This window comes from Coenobita brevimanus, chromosome 61, assembly GCF_032717465.1.
Source record: "Coenobita brevimanus isolate Jiangsu-jjx chromosome 61, ASM3271746v2, whole genome shotgun sequence".
NCBI lineage: Eukaryota > Metazoa > Arthropoda > Malacostraca > Decapoda > Coenobitidae > Coenobita > Coenobita brevimanus.
In genome coordinates, this window is record NC_137014.1 from 27,192,133 (window position 1) to 27,218,551 (window position 26,419).

At 40.7% G+C, this 26,419-nt stretch overlaps 2 protein-coding genes across 2 annotated transcripts in view; both read right to left on the reverse strand.

The window, feature by feature from the left end:
- Positions 1–26,419, reverse strand: part of LOC145403625 (nuclear receptor 2C2-associated protein) — a 144,093-nt gene that overhangs the window by 65,144 nt on the left and 52,530 nt on the right. The gene's annotated exons all lie outside the window — the stretch shown is intronic.
- On the reverse strand, positions 11,674–13,797 carry LOC145403723 (uncharacterized). Its single transcript, XM_080275403.1, has one exon. The coding sequence runs from the start codon at positions 13,795–13,797 to the stop codon at positions 11,674–11,676; it is 2,124 nt and encodes a 707-aa protein (XP_080131529.1).

The following is a 26,419-nucleotide window of genomic DNA, read 5'->3' on the forward strand; positions in this document are numbered from 1 at the left end:
AGTACGCGAGCTCACAGTACGCGAATCTCATTGTACGCGAGGACCTACTTTTTATCAAATTTTTGTGCTTTTTTTAATAGTACGTGAATTGAACTCGTAACAGGTGAGACAGCAGTGAAGAGTGGCCCAAATCTGGGGCTGAGAGCAGGAGACCGCAGTAGAACAGCCAGCACCACCAGTGATGGTGAGTGGAGACTTGTCGATGATAGAGATCAGCCGGGTACTGTGTGCCCTAGATAAATTCAAGGAAGAATTCAAGGACATCGAACACTGTCAGTTGTGAGTGGAGGAAGTGATGACTTCACTGGACAGAACCTTCCGCTACTACACAGACAGGCACAACCAGGAGGTTAACAGAAGGAAGCAAACCCTCATCACCCATTACCTGCAGCCTCAGGGAAGTGAGGAATCACTCCCTTCAACATCAGAAGAGTCATTGCCTGGGGAGGATCAAGAGGATGATGCAATGCCTGAGGTGTCAGAGAATGGCTTTGAAGGGTTTATGAACGAAGTGAGTGCATTAGTTAGTGAAAACGTCAAAAGTGCTGGTGACGATAGTGGTGAGGAAGGTGGTGTGTCGAGTTGTGTGGCGGGTGGTGTACGAGGTGCATGCTAGGTGCCTCACCCTGCCTCAGATCCCCTTCTTGCCTCCATCAAGCCTGTTGTCCTCTTCGGTTAAGGTCAACAGCCATGATTCTTGTTGGTTTAGTTAAGCCATATCCTTGGTGATTTAGTAAAGCCATAATCTTGTTGGTTTACTTTATTTTAGGTAATATGTCTGAGATAGTTTCCCTGTACAGTAAAATACTTAGGTCTGAAAGGAGTCTCAAGGGTTACCTATGAAGGGGGGTGCCGCCCATATGTAATTTTCCCATAAGTTTCTGTATTCACAGTAAGCTAATTCCTAGTAAGCGACCTCGTCTGCCGCCCATAAACTTGCATACTCTGGGTACCTACTGTGTGTGTATATATATATATATGTATATATACAGTCGGAAAATGGAAGTCTGGACCCTCTAATTTGCACCATATATTTGGTAGGGTCCAAGAAATATTGTAGGAAAATTCCCGTAGTCGGTGGATTTTTTTCTGGTGGCTTATAGCAACTTTATAGGCTTACCGCCACATGCTGTGAGATTATTAGCTCAGTGCCTGCCTGACTTTGGATGGGAGAGCACATCCGATTTTCTTGCCCTGCCTGGCCCTTGTTAATTTCAAAGCTCTCGTTTTCACACCCGCCTCTGCCTTAGTGAATCATTGGAGATGGGTCCCAAGCCACTAACTGATGTAGGAAAAGCCCGAATTTTAACTGTTAGAGAGAAAAATGTAAAAATTAATGAGAGGCTTCAGTGCAGCAGTACGGCTGGGGATCTTGAAGCCTTTCTGAAGTCAATGCTGTATGGTTCTTTCAGACACATCTTTCAGCAATTCTGGGTACATATCTTTCAGCTGTCTAGCAGTCAAACATGGGTCTTTTATCACAGCTTGCTTCAGTAACCTGTCTGTAGTTGGTGATATCTTCCTTTTAGATCCTAGCCTGTCTATGTTGGGGAATTGTGTTTTTTGGCAGGTGGCGGGCAGCAGCAAGGAGTGACATAACAGTAGATTTTCCTCGCCCAGTTCGAATACAAATATCCTTAATTTTTACATTTTCCTCTCTTATAGTTAAAATTCGGGCTTTTTCTACATCAGTTAATGGCTTGGGACCCATCTCCAATGATTCACTAAGGCAGAGGAGGGTGTGAAAACGAGAGCTTTGAAATTCACAAGTGCCAGGCAGGACAAGAAAATCTGATGTGCGTTCCCATCCAAAGTCAGGCAGGCACTGAGCTCATAATCTCACAGCATTTGGTGGTAAGCCTAAAACGTTGCTAGAAGCCACCAGAAAAAAATTCACCGACTATAGGAATTTTCTTACAATATTTCTTGGACCCTACTAAATATATGGTGCGAATTAGAGGGTCCAGACTTCCACTGCGCCGACTGTATATATATATCTATCTATATATATATATCTATATATATATATATAATATATATCTATATATATATATATATATATATATATATATATATATATATATTAATGATTTAAAAGGTTTATCAAGTTTATGCAATGCCCCCACACATACATATGTGGTGCATACATAGTTAATCTCTTGAATCTGATGATGTATTTTTAAATTTATTCTTTCATCCTCCAGACCATTTGGAGTGTTGACTGGTTGTGATGAGGAAAGAAAGTCTTCATGAATCCCTTCACAACTTGATTTCTTTAAGATTCCTTTAGTCAACTGATGTAGAGTGGCTTAAGATTTTATTAAAATGTCATTGGACTGATGGGTTACAAATAATATTCCTCAAGGATACCTTCCACCTCCAAGTTACCAATGAGTGAGAACGGTTAAGACTAGGGTCAGCAATGCTACCTGACTTGTAATTCATAACAAAAGAACAGTATGACCCACATCTGGAAAAGTTATTTTGATGGAGTGAAACAACAGTTTTGGCCTGACATGGAACACTCTTCCCAATCAGCAACTTTTACAAATGTAGGTATAATTCTTTTGTTTCAATAAGTCATGGTACTGTGTTATCAAGATGCAGTTCGTAACGTTCAGTCCGTTATGTGTACTCGTATTCTCATTTCTAAGGGTCTTAAACTTTTTTTTTATATTATTGCTTTAGATCCTAACCATCTCTTTATACTGTAATTACTGGAAACTGGGTTAAGATGAGGATAATGATGTCAACAGTTTTTGGCAAAACATAACTGTGATAGCCATGGTGATGATACTTTGCAAATTTGTACTGACTAGAAAAGGAAGCAGAAGACTGTAAATACAAATGGCAAACTATTGTCCTCTTCTACAGTACCAAAAAAGGAAAAAAAAAAATCTGTGTACAGTATACTATGTGCGTAACATGGATGACAGCTACTGGGATGTGAGTATTTTTCTGCTTGCATGAGGGTGCCATATGTTGATCTATATTGCTTTACGCATACCAACATGTTTTTGACCCGCCCCATCCCGACGTTTTCTGGGCAGTGGTACGCCCCAGTCCTGACATTTTTGGACCTCTTTTTATTTTTTGGCTCAAACATCCGTTTTCAGTGAGAAACATCGAAAATTCATAGAGAAATCGCTCACCTGAGATTTAAAATACTCGATTTAGGTACGAGTACTTCCTTACCTGACTGGGTTTTCTAACAGGCTGGCACCAAAGAAAATGAGTTCTATGGGAGGGTAACTATTTTATCCACTCATAAACAGTATTTATTTATTTACTTGGTACGAATTTATATGTAGTACAAGAGTATATTGGTTTTCAAACAGTAATATAGGCATTATAAGCATTGTTTCACTCACTAACTCATCACCATTCATGACCTTTTTCCCACATTACCTGATCATCATTTCTGACTGTTTCTTCCTCTAATGCTATGTAAACTTTGTCCTCCACATTGTCATCGATTGGGGAATCACTCTGGCCCTGAATGTCTTTATTGGCCAGGTCACTGGTAACAGGTGAATTGCCGAGACAATGGCATGCAGGGGGGGGAGAGGTTATGCGGTGTAAGGCATTGTCCCTGCTTGGCATCTCGTAGTGGAATAGAGGAAGGTGTCCCATGTATACGTGCCAAAAATCACTCGCGAAATCACTCGCGAAAATTGAAAATTGTGCAAATTAGGGACCTTGCAATGTTGCCGCGTTAATTCACGTCGCCGGGACAGCGCGGGTTAATGACAAATAGCAAGCATTCACATTCTGATTTATATCCCTCTCTGGATATCTTGAATGTAATGTACAATAGTTTTGGAAACCATCGAATGCACTGTCTGGTAGCTCTTTTTTTTTTCAGTCTCTATACATCATATGACTCAGCACTTCACCAGCTGTATCAGGATGACCACACTCCTGCTTCCAACGTCATGAAAAACTGTCCACTGCAGAGTTACTGGTGATGACATAACCATTTCAACAAAAAAATACAGCAACACACCAATTACCTGACTGTACCTAAAGGTTTGAAGCAACAACAGTTCTGTGGGCCTACCAGCACAACATTCAATTCATACTGGCAGGTTACTATGCTAAAGACTTACTGAAAAACTATTATAAAGGCCTACATGCCTGACCACTCAGTCAATGTCACCCTCTCACCCCATTACTTCTACACACCTTGCCAACATACAAATACCAGTAATATAAAACGTACCATTATGTACTCCCCCCCTCCTCACAAGTGCATGCACACACACACACATATAAGGGAGCCAATTATACCCTACCGGAGTGACACTGTCCTCAGCTTGAGCTAAGTGTGACATTACAAGGGACTGTGCTACTGCTGAATCAAGTCACTCATGTGAGGGGTCACAAATTTATTTACTGTGCTACTTGACATCATGCAACAAAATCACATGTTACCTAAGAGTCCACTGTAGTATTAACCACAAAACAAAGGTAATTATTCATACAAATCCTGCAGACTGACATGGTATTTAGTATTTATAGGGTTACCCTCACTCTTGGCTCTCCAAATCAGAGGACACCATAATGATGAAAGCATGGGTTTCACTTCAGTTATGAAACTGTACTACTACCACCATATGGGAATGAATTCCTAAATTACCAGCAATAAACTCGGGTATGATCACCATTGTTGTACATTATTTAATACAGACATTATTGATGTTTGCTTTCACGAAACAGCAAGCACATTTAAAATAGGAGAGAGATTAAACTACAGAACAATCTAACTGTATGACTGTTCCCTATGTGATAAATCACTACAACAGTAATTAAAACGTTATACCCTTTTTTGGAATGTTTACAATTTGATTGTGATTTATCTAGAACAAAATTTTTGATGGCCACCTCTGAGAATCTTGTGTGAATGCAGTGACGCACACAAGCCAACAGTCAACTGTCCGAGCCAAGATGGCCGCCCAAAGTTTACATGCGCAGATTGGGTCTGTGCAGGTGATGGCCTTTGCGCCAACGTTTTGAGTTTCACTCGCCCACTCGTTAACGTGTCCCATGCCTGTGATCATCTCCCTTGCGCCCTCCAAGTAACTCAACCTTCTTGCTTGCATAAGACCCTCGCAATGCTATATCGTTAATGCCAAGTAACAGTGCAAGTACACTAAGAATAGTACTGTATGTAACAGTAACTGGAGAGAGTACTGTGTGTGAAGTACAGTATGTGAAACTCATAACTTGGAAATCATGTCTGGTGCTACCCCCAGTGGAAAGCATGATGCTACTGATGCTGCCAAGGGCACGGCTACAAGTCAAGTTGCCTAATTCGCGTGTCTGTAAGCCAAATCCACAGTACTTTGCCCAACCAGTCCCTATTTTTTTAATTCCATGGAAAAAAATCAAAAAATGCGGTTCCTAGGTTCCAAAGTGGCTCATTTCCAAGGAGATTTATAAAATCCAGGCGCCCGTGATGTATTCCACGGCTGGTAGCCTGTCACAAACAACCTAGACCCAGCAGCCAATCGCAGCCCGGCCTTGGTGGCAAGTGTCCACAGTACAGTCTCCATGTTTTGTTTACCTCCTGTCCTGCCAACCGCCAATTACGTGTGTTCCCCCATGAGTTCTGAGTGCTACCTGGCCTTTTGTTTTTGTCAAGGTTACCTCTCCCTGCGCTCTGTTATGGACGGTCCCAACCCCCCAAGGCGACATTCAGCCTAGCTGGGGTCCAAGAAGAAGGCTCCTCTCAATTATCAGCGGCATTTGGACATCATTCGTCGAGTGGAGAAAATAGAGAAGTTTGTACACCTGGCCATGGAGTGCGGCCTGAACAAGTCAACAAATAGCACCATTTACAAGAACGAGGCTAACCTATTGTTTATTCCCACTTAATTATTGCAATGAATATTTCTAAGTTTGTCTGTTTGTGTTTGCTGTTGGCTAGTTAGGTGTAGGTAGGATGCTGTAGGGGGGTTCTACAAGGGTCCAGACTAAATATCCTTTTTTCCCATTGGTTCATAACTGTAAACCGCAGATTTCATAATCCATGGGTAGGCACCAGTCTCTAATTGCCGTGGATTAAGTGACTTGACTGTATAACCTTCCCCTTGACATGAAATTGAAATTATTAAGCTCCATAAGGTGAGGCAGGGACCAAGCAAGATCATTGACACACTAAAGCTGCCCTAGTCCATAGTCTCGACAGTCAAAATGAAATTGGATGCTATAATTAAGATGAGCAAAGTGTGTCCTGACTGCAAAACATCTAACTACAGCAAAGGAGCCTATCATGGAGGAAATGGAGCATCTCGTGGCTCTCTGGGTGAATGACCTGAACTAAGCAAAACAGCCTACTGTAAGGCTTTTAATATGTGGAAGGACCTTAAGGATAAAGAAGGTGTAGAGGCCAAGAATCTCAATCTGTGGAATACCTTACAGATAAGGAAGGTGTGGAGGCCAAAGAGGAGTTCAAGGCCAGCAAAGGTTGCGTTAAGCATTACAAGGCCCATGCATGCCTTAAACACTGACCATGCATTGCGAGGCTGTATGCATAGACCATGTGGCGGCTGAGGCCTTCCCTGCATGGCTGAAAACTATTATGGAGGAAGGGAGATACCCTCCCAAGCAGATCTTAAACTATAATGAAACAGGCCTGTTTTGAAAGCAGATTTCAAGGATGATTTATAATCAACCTGGATGAATGGCATGTGGCAGGGTTCAAGGCAGCAAAGGACCATCTCACCCTCCTCCTTCGTCCCAGTGTAAAGGGGAACCTGAAACTCAAGCAGCATCTTGTGTACCACTGGGAGAACCCCCGAACACTGACAGGGTTCAAAAAGGGGAACCTTAGGTTAATTCGAGGAGTAATCCCAAGGCCTGGCTGGCCTCTGCACTCTGCTGGTCAGTACATGGCAGGGTACCTGTCCCCCCAAATGCACGACTATGCCAACAGGAGCAACCTTGTCAACCATTTCCTCCTGCTAATGGACAGTGCCCTGAGCCACCATGAGTGCAGGTAGGACTGGGTGGGTTAAATCAAAGTGGTACCTCCTGCCCCACAACATGACATGACTGTTGCAACCTATGGATCTGGGTGTCATTGTGGTCTTTGAGACATACTACTTCCATCACACCATGGAGCAAATGGTGAGAGCTGGTGATTCAGGGCCAAGAGACATGGTGCAACAGTTTTGGAACAAATTTAAAATCAAGCACATAAAAGATAATATCATGGCAGTGTGGAAGGAGGTGCCACCAAGCACACTAAATGCTGTCTGGCCCAAAATGTGGCGCGAGTGTGTGTACTGTGCAGTACTCTTTCACAAGGTTCCCAGCAGTTGGAAACATCCCTCAAGACATCATCAGCCTCTTGCATGAAGTAGGATTTCAGAAGGTTGACAAGGTAGATGTGCATGACATCCTGGACTGCCACACTGAGCAGCTGTCCAAAGAGGAGGTCACTGAGCTTTGGGAACAAGTGACAGAGGCAAAGGAAGCTGGCAAGGACAGCAGTGAGGACAGACACCTTCATGTTCTTGGCATTAAAACCTTGAAGGAGTTCCTTGTAATAGTGGACAAGGGCAGTGCATTCATCCCGGGACAAGGACCCAAACCCTGTGAGGAGTGGCACATCAATACATGGCATCGAACAACACCCGAAGGTATACAGGAAGCTCCTAGCGCTAACAAAAAGGCTACATACCAGACAACCTCCTTCTTCTCCCATGCCAGCTTCACCAAGGAAGAGCCAATGCCATCCATGAGTGGTGTGCAAATGTAACATCCTGCATCACCTGCCTCCATCATGTGTCTCATCTTTGTCACTGCCTGGCACACCCATCCACCACACTGCCACACTCCTCCTCCCCCTCAGCCGCTCCACTCTGCTTTCCATTGGCCTTGTTGCATCACTCTCCATTGGCATCAGAGCATCATTCTCCCACATCACTGCATCACTCTCCCCATCTCTCTTCACCTCCTCCTGAGAACCTGGAGTCCAGGCCCTCCAGCTGTCCCCTAGCCTCAGGGGGTACCCTTGGTGATGACTCTGACTGGCCTAAGACAAACATCAGGTGGGTGGCAGAGGCATTTCAGAGCACTTAAGGTATTGCAGTTGAAGTCACCCACCCTAACCCCACTGAACCTATGTTATATCAACCATACAATAAATTGTTATATATCGATAGGTTTTTATTTGGTGCAACGCTACCATACAGCAAGACCAGACTGTATACAGTGATCCCTTGGTTACTGTACACAATAGGTACCACACTTAATGTGTGATAAAAAACACTGCATGATAGCGAAAGCATAGAATCTATGGATTTATCCTAATTAGTAATGGGCACCCCACTTGCAAACCCAATTTTTTCCTTTTACAACAATGTAGACCCACTAAGTATGCAAATACTGTTATAGTAAGTATCAGAAACACACAAAAGCATGGTTAACAGAAAATTATGAAAAGGGCACAATAAGGAAGAAATTTGTATCATATAAAGATCTGAGATGGGCTTGAGGTAAGGGGTTCCAAAGCCAGGGGATGGAGAGTTAATGGTCTACACCACCTGGGATCAACTCTTCAAGTAGGACCTCATCTTTGAATCCCTCAAAGCCATATCATAGATACTGCACCACCATCATCAGCAGAAACCAGCTCATGTGTACAGTAATGAAGCTTTTTAGCCAAAAAATGCATGACAATGGCAGGAGTGCAGATTTTCATCTAGCGATGATAATGAAAGCTGCTATAACCAAGTGCACAATAACCAAGGGATCACTGTATAAGGTTATAACATTCAATTACAGCCAGAAAAAGTTATTAAGTGTACATCTGTCATGCAGTGCAAGTAAACTTCTAGAAAAGAACTTACTCTGCATCCTATTTTGAACTAAAAACATTTTTTATTCAACTAAAAAATTATAATAATACCTCCAACTATATGATTTCACTCTATCAAAAAGTTTCTTCCATTATAATATCATCCATCCATCATGAATTCCATTTTTGCCACATCTGGAATATAGGGGCCTGGGAGCAAGGCTACTCATTCCCTACACTTAAGTGAAGGATGTCCAGTCTCATTTGGCAGAAAGTACTCAAGGAATATGCCAATAATATTAAATATAATTCCTACCTTTTTTCCCAAAGCAAATACAAAAAGGAACTTTATATATATATATTTATACATAATTCAAGTTAAAACTACTTATCATAGTGTACAGTACTTATAAATCAATATCAATACAGTAATATTCACTGTATAATATCTTTCACAAAATGATCACTTTCCACATTTTACAGTCCTGCCTCAAAAACTTAAATTGCCTTGGAACAAGCAGTGGATGGATCTTCTCCAACAGAACATATCTCCATAATCTTGCAACAGACAGCCTAAAGGGGGTGACCACAAACAAATCACCTTCATATCATTCTGTCCTCTGTCATCAGACTGCCCTCCCTTCAAGTCATACCAACCTCATTTATATACAGTGCCTCTCTTCCCCAAATCCTCCACCTACTCCTTAGCCTCCCCCTTTCCCTCTTCTGCTCCATCTCAACCCACATATGCATACCTCAGGCTGTTCTCCCAAAACACATGACATTACCATACTGTACTTCCATTTCTACCTCAATCAGCTCACTCATCAATCAACTTCCATTCACCACAATGTGTTGTACTCAAATAAATTAATCCTTAAAATGTAGGAATTATAAATAATCTGTCAAAAATAATCACATATCTACATAAAATTAAAGTTAAGTACATAATATTCATATTAAATACATGACTAGCAAAATCAACCATAAGTACATTACCATTAATAAGTACATATCATATTGCAGGAGAATAAAATAAATAAAATGGAGTATACTGATGCTACCAAAATGTCTTAAACAAGGCAGCCTGAGCAAGTAGCAAGTATACAAGCCTTTCTGATTCTTAGAAAAAAAAATATATATGGCACATCTAGGCCTCTTACAGTATAATTTTTTTCCCTTTGGGAAATAAATTCATTCAAATATACTGAATGTCAAAACAAGTGACAGGAATGCTCTTTGTATTTGGTACGGTTAATAATTATCACTCAAAAATTAACTTTTGAAAACAAATACAAATGTTTTTATGCAACCTATACCTGTAAACAAATTATGGAACAATTGAAGTATATAAAATGTAATACAAAATTTGCACAACACTGACTAGTCTGACTTCATACAGTGTACTGTATATGAGGTCTGAAAACTTAAAAAGACATATTTGAAAATATATATATATATATATATGTACAGTGAGTCCTCAATATACGAAAGGGATAGGGACCAAGAAAAACTTTCGTAATGCGAAATTTCGTATATCGGAACAATTTTCCCTATTGAAATGTACGTTGAAAGGGGGGGGATACGTTCCAGGACCCCACTGGACACCCCCGCTTAACCTTTACCCCTCCTATTTTGAAGTATGCAATTCACAAATACAGTACTATACTATAGTACAGACATTAAAAAATAAAACACAACTAATTACTGTAGTATTACTACTGTAGTATTAGATGGTGCAAGGCCTAAAGCTCACCCAATCTCCGAAACTCCCTGCCCTTCCTCATGGCATCTTATTATTTCCAATTTCCTCTCAAGAGTGAGAGTACAATGCTGTTTCTTTCTTGCAGCTGATCCCCAGATGCTGGAGATGATGCAGAGCACTTGGGATGCATGGTGAAAATATGAAAAGGTGAAGAACAGCGAAAAACAGCGTAACGTACAGCAAAGCTGAAAGGAGAGGACGGACGTGACTCAACTGAGATGTGAGCAAAGATGTGTTTACCAGAGAGGGGTTAGTTCGTTTTCTCGCTGCAAGCGAGCGCGGCGCTGTGCAGCGCCCATTTTGAATTTTTCATATTTCCTCACATATCACTTTTCATACCATCGAGACAGAGGCTTCTCGTATTGTGGAATTTGTCCTACATTCATCGCTTTTGTACCATCGAAAATTCGTACATCGAGTTTTCATATACCGAGGACTCACTCTATATATATATATATATATATATATATATATATATATACATTATATATATATATATATATATATATATATATACATTATATATATATATATATATATATATACAGTATATATATATATATATATATATATATATATATATATATATACTGTATATGAAGTATATATATATATATATATATATATATATATACTGTATATGAAAAGACTGCAGTATGTACAGCAGACATACACTGCATTGAAAGCACAATAAATTCTAGGCCGTATTATAATAATAAATGCATGCAAGATTTTCAGTCACATACAAAACTTCTGCACAAAAACCTTATCTTGATCAGAATTATTCATGAAACATTCCCAGGTACAGTAAGTGTAAGTGGCTGGCAGAATGGCAATCAGGACTATTTGAAGCATTACAATATTAAATCTGATCACAATATCCTTAAATAGATATACTGTATTTTCGTATATGGCGAAGTTATCCACTGGCTTATTTTTTCTAAGTTCTGAACATCTCTGAGGTGTAAGTTAATACAGCTTTCTGGGTGTGAATGCATAATTTTAACAAGATTTTTGTATGCATACTTGTAGCACCTGAATACTCCTGTTAATAGGTGTCATATGTATAAATTAAAATGAGCAAACATTTCACTAAAACCACTTAATAATCCTGTGGTTCCTGCTTAATCCGAACATTCAAGAAGCTGCTGCTGCTCGTAGGGGGGTCATCATCTACAGGTTCCTGCTTGATTACCATACCATTAGGAAGCTTGGTGGCCTTATCCTCCTTGGCAATGGCATTTGTTGTAGGTGCTGGGGAAGGTGGTTGAGGTTGGCCAGGCTCTTGTTTTACTACCACCTCAGAAGCAGCCATGGTGGTCACTGGGGATGACAAAGTACTAAATGATGAGGAAGGAACCAAAAGTGTTTGGAGGCCACCGGTTATATTTGACCCAGGGGCAGTAGGCTTCGATGGTAAAAGTACCATGCGCTGGGAGTTGCCTGTTCCAGATAGCAGCAGGAGGGGCTGGGATAATACCATGGGACTCTGCTGTATACCTGGTTTAGAGAGAAGTATTATTTGCTGGCCACTACCCACCTGAGCTGGTGGAACGACCACTGATGGCTGCTGTAAAACTAGACGCTGGGCTGGGGCACTCGTGGGCCCACCAGTGGTCATAATGATTTGCTTGTTACCAGCAAGAGCGTGAGGCAAGACAAAACGTACTCCCTCTCCTTTCTGCCCTGCCTGTGGTGCTATCAACATAATCTGCTTTCCCTGGGATCCATTTACATTTATACCAACTTTATTTTTTAATGAAGTATTATTATCCTTCTCAACACTTGCCATTACTGGTTTGTTGCCAGCAGAACTGCCCTGGGGGTTCTTTACTGTTAAACCTTTGCATAGCAGCAACTCTTCCTGAAGTTCTATAAATTCCTTATAGCTGAGTACTTTTGTCTTTTCACCATTTATAGTCTGAATCTTGCCATCTGAGACTTTATCTTTATCCATAACATCATCAGAATTGGTTTTGCTTGCTGTCTGCAGTGCTGTCTGTGTGGTGGCCTGCACCACTGGTTTATAAACTGTTCGAGGCTGAGGTGCTTTGGTTCCAAGAATGCCTGAATTACTGTCCTTTACTACAGTCTTTTCTGGAGCATCAGGGGCAATCTGTCTGAGGTCAGCATGATGTAGGTCAATGTGACCAGTGATGCTTGCCTGAGTTGCACAATAAACACCACATATTGAGCATTTGAAAGATTTTATTCCCTGGTGACTACGCATGTGTCTTTTCACTTCATCATTTCGGGGGAAACCCTTACCACACACTTTACACCTGTATGGTCTCTCCCCAGTGTGAAGCCTGATGTGTATTTTATGCTTATGCCAGTGACGAAAACACTTGCCACAGTACTGACATTTATATGGCTTCTCTCCTGTGTGGTTTCTTCGATGAACTAACAGGCTTTTTGAGTGAGTGAATCGACGCCCACAGACTTCACATTCATAAGGTGTCTCTTTAGTGTGGGACCGCATGTGGCTTGTGAGGCCCGACTTATCATAGCACTTCTTACCACATATACCACACATATATGGCCTGTCTCCATTATGTATCCTCATATGAATGGTGTAGCTCGTCTTATGGGTGTAAGTGTTGGAACACAATTTACATTTATATGGCTTCTCCCCTGTATGTACTCTCATATGAAGGGTGACATAGTGCTTCTGGGTAAACCGCTTCTTGCAGATTTTGCATTGAAAAGGTCGTGGAATCTTGTGGGAGTTTGTTGTATGATTGAGAAAATCCTCACGGCGGTAGAATCTCTTTCCACAGACTCCACACTCGTTGCGTACTGACACAGCATCTGTCACTTTATCTATCTTTGTGTTAGGGTCCAGCATGTCCACTTCCTCCACATCCTCATCCTCTTCATCATTCAAGGTCTGCTCTTCCCCAGTGCATTCTTCCGTTCCTTCTTCAGAAGCCTGCTGCTCTCTCTTTCCTTCTATTTCCATCTCTTTATCGTTTTCCTTCAGTTGCAGCGGGTCCTCCTCCTCAAGGACCATGGGCTCATCAGGCTTCTCCTTCTTCACCACCACAGTCCCCTGGTTTTGAAAGCTGGCAGCTTCATTCTCTAGCTCTGCCTCTTCTTCATCCTGCTCCATCTTAATCTTGAATGGGACCTTTACATCTTCATCAAGACAGGGATGAGTATCATAGTCCCGCTCAGAACCAAAGGAGGCCCCACAAAGGGTGCATTCAATAATAAATTCTCCCATCCTGAATGACTACATCAAATGCCACTGTTTGTCCTGGCAGGTGTCCCTGACTAATACCCTTTGACTATCAGACTAGTACAGAAAAACTACATGCTATTACATGTATTTGCCCTAAAACTTAAACCAACTAATTACCTTCTGACTATATTAGACTAATATGGCACTTCTCTTGCTAGACAGCATGACTGGAGTGACTAGAAGAGACTAGGAATATGTTGACAGCTTTAACAATGTAGCCTACATTGCAGTGTTAGTAATATGGCTAGATTCAGCAGGAAGGTTAGTAGAAATCTTGTTAGTGTTCAACCATAGCTCAGTGAGACAGTCGGCTGTTCAGCTTAGCAGGTTATTGAGGCAAGGCAGATGTGAGTAAGCTTGTCAAGTGCACACAGATTGGCCCCCTTCATCCTTTGAGGATTAGACTTTGTTTCCACCACCAATTAGTCTGCAAGAAGAAAAACTTTCTTAGGGCCTATATCTGTATACAAGTTCATTAATTTTCATGCAAACAGACTCTTCATCATGCAGTTTCAGCTCATTCCAGAAAAATAATACAAAAATTATGTTCATTAAATCTACCCACACACAAATTACTCAGTATTCTTTTACCATATTTTTCAGATGGCTGATATTCAACACTTCATTAAAAATATCGCTGTTACCCTCATTTAAACCCAACTTCCATGACATCATGGGGTGAAGATCTAAAGCAAGGCTCTTCCTTTTCCAGGAACTTATATCAGTGGAGACTGGATAAGTTACTGTCCATCAAATTTTACCCCCTCTGAGATGTAGGGGCCCAAAGCTAGGTTACTGAAGGCCTTTACATTTAACTAGAAAAGGGCCGGCTGCCTGTATCATTAATATACATCTCCAGGTTGAGTATTTTTTTTCTTCCAGTACACCATTCGGTTATATTGGCAATGTCAGTTTGAGTTCAGCGAGAAATGACTCGGCAGTGTCAAAGCAAGTCCAGTAAGAAATGACTTAGTAACATCGCACCTTTGCTAGGGTTTAGATGAAAGAACATGGCTAATCAAACCAAAAGACCATCAGAAAAGCTGTGTTTTGACACCAAACCAACCTATACTTAACCATCCAATACACCAGTCCTGTGTGAGACAACCCTATCATGTACAGTATTCAATATGGACGGTGGGCGTTAGTGCCGAAGTGATGATATGTAGAGGTGTATGGTATGCAGGAGGATTACTGGGCCTTGGGAGCAGGCTGTGTAGCCAATGCCCCAAGTTGGACACATAAAAAAATAAATAAAAATATAAAAAAAAATTAGGTCTAACCTAACATAAACTTAGCATAATATCTTATATTATTTGGGGGATGAGGAAGATGCAATGTTGTCAAGTCTTTTCTTGAGGCATTCAATCCAACAATGCCAACATGAATAGATGACAAAAAAAAAAAAAAAAAAAAAAAAATGCCTCCAGGTCAGCAAAAATTGATGTTGGGGTTAGTTGCAAGAAAGGTGTGTTTTGCCCCATGAAACAAGAAAAACATAGGAATTTGACATGTCCAAACCACTCTGAGGCTCCCCCACTGTACTGAAGGTGACATGACCTTGGCAGCATTCTGCCTGTACCTCTGCAAGATGTTCCCAGGTTGGCAAAATCAGTGTGTGGTTTACTGTATAAATAGTGTTTTTTTTTTTAAATAAAAAGCAAAAAAAAATAATAATAATTTTGCATGTACAGTACATAATGTATGTCTGCTTTTTCTGTGCTGTTTAAACTGTCATGTGACCTTGGCAGCAGAGCGCAACTGAGAGTGGTGGTGCATCATCTCATGATGTTGTCACAAAGCACTTCTTTTCACAATTATATTCTTATGTGCTCTGCAGAGAGCTTTTATCACTTATACTACTTGATATTATACAAGTTGTTAAAATCTGGCTATCACAAATATCTGGCTACAGTATATATTTGCTGAAACAATGGTACTAGGGCGTAAAGCCTGGGCCTACTGCGGTCCTAGTGGCCTCAGGCAGGAGAGCAGAAGTTGCCACTTATCACTTTCTGAAGTTTATGGTCCTTCCAACTCATCTGCCACTGTGATATGTACAAGGTTGACACTATAGGTTATAGGTAGATGATCAGTCTACTTCCCATGCTGGCATCACATAAACATTCAGTCATCTCCTGAAGATTGGACGTATATAACCCTGTCACTCGAAATGTGGCATTCTAAACACCATACGACCAGGTGCTTATTAAATTTCCATTATATTTCCTTCCCTGCTTGACTCTACAATGTATAACACTACTTGCAACATAAGTATTAGGTGATTTGATCATCAAATTCCTACTGAGTACAGAGAAACACGTGCCTAATACCTATCATTTGTCTTCTTAGAACACACAGAAAATTGTGTACAAAAACAAAAAATAAAATAAACTAATGCAAAAACTACATAATCAGAAAGTTGAGGGGGTAGGCAGGGCAACAGGTACTAATGAAGGTACAGAAGGTACTAGTATGTTGTAGCAGAGAAGTAAAAGAGAGAGATTAATGGCTGTGCCTGTTCAGGCAAAATATTTGGACTGCTTTAAAAATAGGAAAAATAAAAAAGTTGCTTGGGAGAAACTCATGCAAAAATAGTATACCTAGGAGGTTAAAAAAAAAATTAAAAAAATGAGGCAACAGGAGTATGGGTGAGGGAAAGGAAAAATACCAAGTGGACTAATAATTAACTACACAAAGATATAAAATGTTTGAGAAGAAACTAACAAATCAGAATGTAAATGTGACTGAAAGCAACAGAATGTTATAATGAAGTTAATGAGATGAGATTAATGATGGAATGATACATGAGGAGGCTAAAACCCCCGAATCCAGTGACATACTGAACTTTGTTTCATTCTTGATATTTCACAATTTTATTCACTTTTCTGACTTGAGAAGTTAGATATAGCCAGTGTTAACCAACCCCTTGCAAGAGAGTCTGAGAATCACAAGATTAAAGTAGAAAGATGTCACTGGACTCAAGTGGTTAACCCATTCAACTTTGGGATGGCATTTTTTTTTTTTTTTTTTTTTTCCCTGAGAATTATATTCAGCTTAAGGTAGACTTTCTGAGCAGCAGGTGTTAGACAGAGCCATCATAAACCACACCTTAGCATACAAGTGATCTTTATTTAATTGAATAAAATCATCTGTAGCAGCAAAAATAATCAAAAGATGTAACACTCAGATTTAAGAGGCTAAAACTTACAAAGACTCTGTAACCACCAATCAGCACCTGACAGCAAATAAACCAAAATCAAAGTCGTGAGAATGATACAGTGAAGATATGAAACAACTACAGCAAGCGGTAGATAAAAAAAAAAAAAAAAAAAAAAAAAAAAAGTAAGATGCAGTCAGTAAGTGATTAAATTAATTCTGGAATACAGACAAAAAGAAAGGGGGGGGGGTGAATAACAGAGTCAGGCTAAAGCATGCAAGTGCAGAAGTGGTAAATACTATTCAAAATACCAATACTAGTACATGCAGTTATCAGCCATTGCCATCTCTCTTGTTTTGTAGTTTTGACATTGCTGGGTAGGCTTCTTCATGAGTGAGTATGCCATCACAAAATACACCATTTTATGGTGTATGGATGCCAAAACATTATCTCATATTAAATTCTCTGAATATACACTTTAAACATGTAAATTCTAATATGTGGTGATGCTTCGGAGTACTACTAAAAGTTTTTTAGGCATGCACAGTGATAAATTATAGCTACAGAGGCCCTTTTTGATGGGTTTCCTACGGCTATTTGTAGATTTCCATTATCTGCAAGTGTATCTGTTCCCTAACACCCACCAAAAAATGTGGATGACTGCATATCTACTCACCCTCTACCACTATCACTGGCTGGAGGGAAGTCAAAGCCAGGATTTTGCACTGAAGGGTGTACAGTATTTCCTCGTTCAACGTGTTTTCACTCAGCACATTTTTCACTGTAAACCTGCTAATCAACACAAGAATACTCTTCACTACACATGCTATTATTCATTATCAGTCAATAAGGATGTGTAGTGAATGGGGCCAGAGTTGATACAATTCACACTGGCACAGATGTCAATACAGCACTTTCTTTAACCCCTTAACCGCGGGCTTGTTCTGCTTTTTCTTGCGGCTCCCGCGGGCATATTCGCGCTCCGACAGACTCTCTAAAAATATTTGCCGAAAATCAGTTATTAGTCCTAGAATATTAAAATCACATATGCTTATGGCACATACCTTCAGCTTTCTCCTGGGGTGTTTGTTGAGCCTTTGTCGAGTACCGTAGGACTTGTGGAGACCTCTGAAGTTGGGTAACGAAGTCTCCACTTTACACTTCCCGACAACCCGTAATATGATTACCACAGCCTGATATTATCACTAGAAACACTATTCTATGATTCTCAATTAGTTTGGAATCCATACTCCAAAAAAAAAAAAAAAAGAACACTGTGAAAGCAATGAAAATTACAAGGGCGTATGACCTTCCCACTTGACATCGTTCGCCACAGGTGTTCTGTCATTTATTATTCATAAAAACACTCACAATTTATATTTCTATTACTATATAACACTTATATATATCTACAGTCTTTATCCATAAGTTTCCTTCAGTAATAGTAATTTATTGTCACTTGAGGGATTCAATTTCTCTTTCAGTAAAATACGTAGCATTCACTTTCTCGTCCTGTATACTAGCATTGAGAGTGAATGTCACTTTCACTCTCATAACTCACAGTATTCATACATGCTAGAGTGAAACTTTCACTTTCATTACTCCTAGTATATATACTCATATTCTTATAATACTACAACTCATTTACATTTCTACTTACATTCTCTATTTTATTTACATTATTTACAATTCTGTTTTATGTACACTGTGTTATGCACTGTCATTTGAAGTAACTTATAAAACTATTTTTCACTGTTCACTTATATTTACATTCATTGCTTTCACTTGCTGTTTCCACATTATTTACACTATCTATCTATCTATCTGTTGCCAGACGCCTCAATACCGTTTGGGGTGGCCACAAACAAATCACCTCCAAGTCGCCCTGTCCCCCGCCATTTCACTGCCCTGCTCCCAACTCACACCCCCCCTCTCTCATATACCTCTCCACCCCATCCCTCCATCTCATCCTCGGCCTCCCCCTCCACCTCACTCACATACACTCTCTTCATCAGTCTTTCACCCTCCATCCTCTCCACATGGCCAAACCACCTCAGTGTGTTCCTCGTAATACTTCCTACCACATCCACATCCACATCACAATGCTCCTTTATATCCTCATTCGTCAGCCTGTCTCTCCATGTGACTCCACAGGCTCCTCTTAAATAACTCATTTCCACTGCTCTCACTCATGACTTGTGTCCTTCCAACAACGTCCAAGCTTCACTTCCATACGTTAGAGTTGGTATCACAATACTATCATGTAGAAACTTTTTCACTTCCATGCTCACTTCCCTGTTTCTTATCACTGCTTTCAAAGAACCAGCAACCTTTCTTCCCTGCTGTACCCTTTCAAGCACTTCACCCTCCAAACCTCCATCCTTACTCATCACACTACCGAAGTACTTAAACGTACTCACATTTTCCAATTCCTCATCATCCAACCTCGCTGTACATTTACTGACTTCACCTCTCTCAAAGACCATCACTTTACTCTTCCCTACATTCACCTTTAGATTCCGTTTCTTACACACTCTCCCAAACTCATCCACCAAGCCTTGCAGCTCCCCTTCGTCTTCACTCAACAACACAGTATCATCTGCAAACAACAGTACAGGGAGTTTCCAAACACTATCCTCTCTCAACAGGGCCACTCCAACATCCACTACCCTACCTTGTACCTCTTTTATTACCCCATCTATGAACAGACTGAACAACCATGGAGACATGACACATCCCTGTTTCAACCCAACTTTCAAAGAGGAAAATTCACGTAGTTCACCATCCACATAAACTGCAGCCTTCGCACCATCGTACATACTCTTCACAGCATTCAACAACTTCCCATCTACTCCATATATTCTTAACACTTTCCACAATCCTTGTCTATCCACCCTGTCATATGCTTTCTCCAAATCCATGAAAGCCGCATACAACTTCTTTCCCTTCTCTAGAAACTTTTCCACTAAAGATCTAAGAATGAATGTCTGATCTACACAACCTCTTCCCTTCCTAAAGCCTCCCTGTTCTTCTCCAACTAATTTCTCTGTTCCTTCTCTAACTCTGTCAATTTACACATTATTTACAATTCCACTTGCACTGTTTTACTCACCAGAAAGATCGTAGTCACTCTCTATCAATTGTCAGCCCTTTACCTCTTTCCACACGAGGTTTAGTAGTGGGTAGAGGTCACAGGGCCCTTTGCATGGGGCTAAAAAGCAGTGGAAGTTAGCAGGTGCGAATCCGACGTACTTTCACCTTGAAAGATGACAGTAAACTGATATTGGTGGGCCGGGGTGGCCTACCTAGGGAGAATGCATTACTGCCAACGTCAGCCTCTTGAGAGCTGCTAATATATAGCTGTGAAATGATTGGCAGGAAATCTAAACAATACATTATAAATTAGGTAGTTCCAGGTGAATGTAAATATCACTTAGGCTTCTCTCTTCCCTCCTTATATATATTTTTATTACGAGAATAGATTATATGGCATATTTCAAGGGGAAATAAACAGCGAAAATTAGCGAACGAGTGCACGTGAGGTGTTGTCAGGTGATAATTAGCCAATTCCAGGTGTATGGCACTATCACTTACCTTATTTTTTTTTGGTGTATATTATTTGGTATAAGAATAGGGCATAGGGTTTATTTCAATGGATGAAATCAGTGGAAAATTCCAGGGAAGATTTACTTAGCGTAGAATACAGTGTGGTGGCCTGCAATAATTAGGTAGTTCCAGGTGAATGTAAATATCACTTAGGCTTCTCCCTTCCTTTCTTATATATATTTTTATTACGAGAATAGATTATACTGCATATTTCTAGGGGAAATAAACAGCGAAAATTAGCGAACGAGTGCACGTGAGGTGTTGTCAGGTGATAATTAGCCAATTCCAGGTGTATGGCACTCTCACTTACCTTATTTCTTTTTGGTATATATTATTTGGTATAAGAATAGGGCATAGGGCTTAATTCAATGGATGAAATCAGTGGAAAATTCCAGGGAAGATTTACTTAGCGTACCACGGCCGGACAGGCAAGAGGAGAGGGTAATGGAGGGGAGGTAGGGAGGGGAGTCAAGAATGGGGAGAAATGGCTAAATTGTCAACAATGGATGGGAGTACAGATGAGATTAGGAATGCTGACTAGTGTTGGACACTGGCAGTACTGATAGATGATACAAGCCACCATTTGAAAGCCCGGGCGAATTCAAAATAACACAGAATCGCAAAAGTGACGCCCCGTGGTATGATCCCTTGCTCCCAAGCGTCACGAAAGTGACGCCCCGCGGTTAAGGGGTTAACTTGCTTATGGACTTGAACATTTAGGACAGCCTCATACACTCAGTCACAACCAAAAATCTGGCAGGTAATTGATTATCTGCAGCCTCAGGACCGAATTTAGCATTGCAGAAGCCCTGGAGCAACAAGTGCTGGAGGCCCCTGCCTTTTCATTTAAACTTAATCAGTGTGAATCATATCTGTAGAGGGAATATTGCACATGCAATTTTCCCAAAGGTCTGTGGTATGACATACATTGCTATCAGGACACTGCAAAAATTACATTAGTTTTTATACATATTTCAAATAAGTTTTTACTGTAAACTGATGCACCCAGAGTGATACAGATTTGTAGCATATGCCTCAGAATAACCATGATGCACTTTACCATTATTAATGAGGTTGCAGCAGCATGGTACTTCATGAGCTACAGTCTCACATCCTTAAACAATTGCTAAAAATAAAAAAATAAAAAGCAGCATGGAGGAGGGTGATTATGGCCTACAGCTAAGAGAAGTCTGAACAGCAAAGGTGTGGAAGAAAAAAAAAAAAAAGTGCAAAAGCAACAAAGTCAATAAAAAATAGAGTATTATAAATGAAAAAGAAGTGATTGCTGTATGATGCAAAGGTTATTATGTGGTTAATGCACTGACGGAAGAGTCAAAGTTGTTAAGTTAATACCAGGCCTCAGTTTAAGAAGTGGGAACTCTGAGTTAAGCAAAGGGGATGACTCAGTAATGTAAGGGTACCTCCCATCCCTGACAGAAATTTTAGTATCTGTAACAATTACAGTGTATGTACACACTGAATACGTGAATTGTGTCCATATTAAGTCTTAAATAATTTATCTTTATTTATTACTGCCTCTTCAAACTATGTAGAGTGGCATGGAAAAAAGGGGGACTGAAATAAAAGGAAAGAAAAACAAACATAAAACATTCACTTCTTTGTGTGCTCTCCTCATTTGCTCATGTGTACACTCTATAGCCATGTTTCTAGCATAAACAGCCCAGCACAACATCCACAACCACATCCCAATTTCCCAATTTTTCCCAATTTACTACAGCCATTTCACACCCCAAGGTCCATTTCACAAATATACCATCACCTCTTTGACATAAATTATGCTGGACCAGCTCCTTCTATCCCCTGAACACCTTTCACCCTCTTGGGAGTCCAGGCCATTGTTCAATGAACCCCATCCCATACTTTTTCCTTGGCCTATGCCTCCATCTTACACTCTCTACTCTTACATCCTTCTCAACAATCTATCATCATCCATTTTTTTCAGGTAAACAAATTACATACTCCTCACCTATTTTTTCCAAGAAACTTCTCATTACCACTCATCCCTCTCAGTCTATCACTCTTTATGAAAATCATCTTCCACCACATATCGGTCTCAACCATTTCATTTCCACCACACAATTCTTCTTACTTTCTCATGCACTTACGGGCCAAAATCCACATCCGCATCATAATGTTAGTGCTACTATTCCCTCGAACCTTCCTGTCTTTACATGCCTGGTCACTGGCCTCTGTTCCCACACACATCTCAGTGCCCTCAATGCCTTGGCCCTCCGCTATTTTATGTACCACCCTGGTTACCACGCGCTGCCATGTCCACATCTAGATACCTCAAACTATCTACTTTTTTCAAACTTTTCCTTGTTGTCTAAACAAATCCTTATAATACCCACTTCCCCTTCTTTACTGCCTCTCATCACTCTACACTTCTCCACATTCACTCATGATTTTCTCATTTCACACACCCTGTCAAACTCAGTCACTGCCTCTCCCTTTTTCTTCTATCCTGCCAGAAATGCCATCTGCAAACAACAATTAACTATTTTCCCATTCTCTGTTCTCCTCGGCACACAGCCTTGCACCTCACCCACTCACCCTCAAATTTATCTCTCTCACTACCCCATCCCTATACAAGTTAAACAACCACGCAAACAACATCCTTCTGTTGTTTTATCAGGCCTTCTTTCACCTGGAACCATTCAGTCCCTTCTTTCTCCACCCTTGTACATGCTTGACTCTCCCTGTAGAGCTCTTTACTGGCTCTAAGAACATCTTTCCTATCCCATGCATTGGCAATACCTGTCACAATGCCTCTCAGTCGAACTAATCATGGGTCTATTCCAATGCCATAAATGCAACATAGTGTATTACTCACACATGTTTGGAGTGAACACTTGAATCACATATCCCTACCTTGCCTGAACACACCCTGTTCCTCATAAAATTACCCCTCTGTACACACACTTATGCTGTCTACTATTACAATCAATTCCTCTATAATTTGAACACACCACCTTATTTTCCTCGCCTATACACTGGCGCAGTACAGTGCTTCCTTGGTTATAACATACTGTACTTGGTTATCAGAATTTTTGTTATCACCACAATGAAAATCTGCACTTCCACCATTATAGCATATTTTTCAGTTCAAAAACATCATCATCACTCACCCAAGCTGGATCAAGCCAAAGACTCACAAACGATGATGATGCAATGTTTGTGGCTTCAGATGGCACTGAGGGATTCAAAGATTGAGGCCCTACTTGAGGAAATTATCCCAGATAGTAGAGACCACTGACTCCTCACTCCCTAGCCTTGGAACCCTTTACTTCAAGCCCATCTCAAGTCTCCAAGGTGTGTGTATCCAGAACAGTCAGGCCTTGCTATACGATTGTTTACTGTGATAAAATGGTAGAATGATGAACTGAAAGGTGTACCCATTTTGCTATAATGATGACAAAATTAGCAAGGATTTGCTACACTGATAGTTCTGGTTGTTTTCGTTTTCGTTTTCGTTTTTAAAGGCTCCAACATGCTTGCATGTGTCGGCCTTGGTCACCTAATGGCGGCTCTCCACGCTGCACGATCCATTGCAGCCTCCCTGTTCAGTCCCTTAACCCTAAGGTCACACTTAATGACCTCGTCCCATGTCTTTCTCGGTCTACCCCTCATAACCCCACCCCCAATATTAACACTTCTCACCTTCCTCACCCAATTATCATCCCCCATCCTCTCCACATGTCCAAACCACCTCAATCTACCTCTCCTCATCACAACACCATGTACAACAATCCTGTGCATACAGTCAACTGTTTAAGCCAAAATGGCTGCCCAGTGCATACATGCACTGTGATCATCTCCCTTTCATTCCATATTTTGTGTGCAAGGCCACTGCAACACCAGTGCTATCACCAATAAAACAGTGCACTTGCATAACAAATAGTGCAGTGTGCAATATTATGTGAAGTGACAACTTTCTGTGTGTGTAATACTGAGACTTATGCCTTGGAAATCGTGTCAGGCAAGGATGCTACCCCTAGTGGAAAGTGTGGTGCTACTGACGGCACCGAGAGCAAGCCAAAATATTTCTCTTTTTCTTTTTTTTTTTTTAGACGTGGTCATAGGCCCTCTCCACATCCCCACTGAACCCATCTTCTATCAACCTTGCTATACAATATATCGCCCTCAAGCACCACAAGTCTTGGATTCTCACCAGGCAATGTCAGCGCAACACTCGGTTTCGATCTGTTTCCTGCACATGTTCAATATGTCTGCATTTTGAGCTTTACATTCTTGCATCCTTGATTAGTAACTGATGGAAATGTGTTATCTTGAGCTTCAAGTGGAGCTGAAGGTGGACCGGGTGATAGTGAAAATATTGTAAGAAGGTGTGAACCTGGTACAGCATTGGTAATAGGGAAGGCCAAGCATGGCTACCGCCTGGCGCTGATGAGTTAAAAAATAAAATGGTGGCAGAAATGGAGAAAGGTGCTTGAAACTGAAATATGCAAAATGTATAATGTGCCAGTTGACTGTGTGGAGTATGAGAAAATAGCTGAGTGAACTTAAAGCCAATCTAGCCCTTGGGACGAAGTATTTTGAACCAGGCATCAGAGATAGACAAGAGAAAACAGTTACTGAGTACAGCTCATTTATGCTAGTTGTTGAACATTTAATGTTACTTTATGATTTAATGTGTTAATAGCAACATTTCAGGCAACTTAAGGATGTATTTAAAGTAGGGAATACACTAGGGGGATGAGTTTTCTTACAGGCCCAGTCCTTATTAGCTTATTTCTCATAAGGTCAATGCCCCAACTTTTGCAGCACTTTTCTAAGTCCCTATTAAGTGCAAAACCTAATGCTCTACTGTACATGCTCTCTGCCAATCCTCTGGTACCTCTCCTGCCTCCAGCCACATATTAAGCAATGTACCTAACCATTCCCCTACACTGTCCTCTCCCTTCTTTAAGAATTCCACTGTATTTAGCCAGTATCATCCACTCTGGCTGCCTTACCACGCTACATATGCTCTTCACCTTCTCTACTCTTCCTTCATTAATGTAATACAGTATTAACCTGCCAGTGTTACTGTATTCACACACGGAACAGTGTCTGTTGTGGTCCAAGGGTAGGGTAGAGTGACTGAGCTTGTGAAAAGTTGTCCTAAATGTATGGGTGCCAAATCCTGAGCCACAAATATTGCCAGACTTCCTCTGAAAAATGGTAGCTTATCAGTATAAATGCAGAAACATCAAGAAAATAACTAGGGTAAAGTACAAAATCTCTGCAATATCACCAAATCTTAGAAAATAAACAAATAAGCAAACACACACTAGATTACAGCCACATTTGCAGGTAGACATTAAAAACTGTTGCTGCCTGGAAATGAATATCTGCAGATCTAGCAGAAGAAAAAGATGCAAAATTGACTACACTGCCTGAACAACCAAGTTGTTTAACCCATGGGCTGCAGTAAGGGGTCATGCAGACATCCCGATGGCAATTTTGGTCACTCTTACATATTTCCATGAAATGTATACCAGTGGCTAGGAAAATGCATTATGCAGCTCCCCACGCAATTCTTTTATTGAAATCGGCGTAGTTTTGGAGAAATAATTGTCAGAAATTGCATTTCTGGCAGAAATATGAAAACTATGCTTTGAGAGAGAGAGAGAGAGAGAGAGAGTAATGTGTATTGGAGCAGAGAAGACAGGCTGTAAACAGGCTTTTGCCATTCTCCCCACTTGCCAGGTGGGTTGCCAGCTCACTCCGCATAGTGCAATATGAGCTTAGGAAGCTGCTTTTAAACCCATTATTTACCACCCTACTTCTGTTCCATTATCTCCTATTGACCTT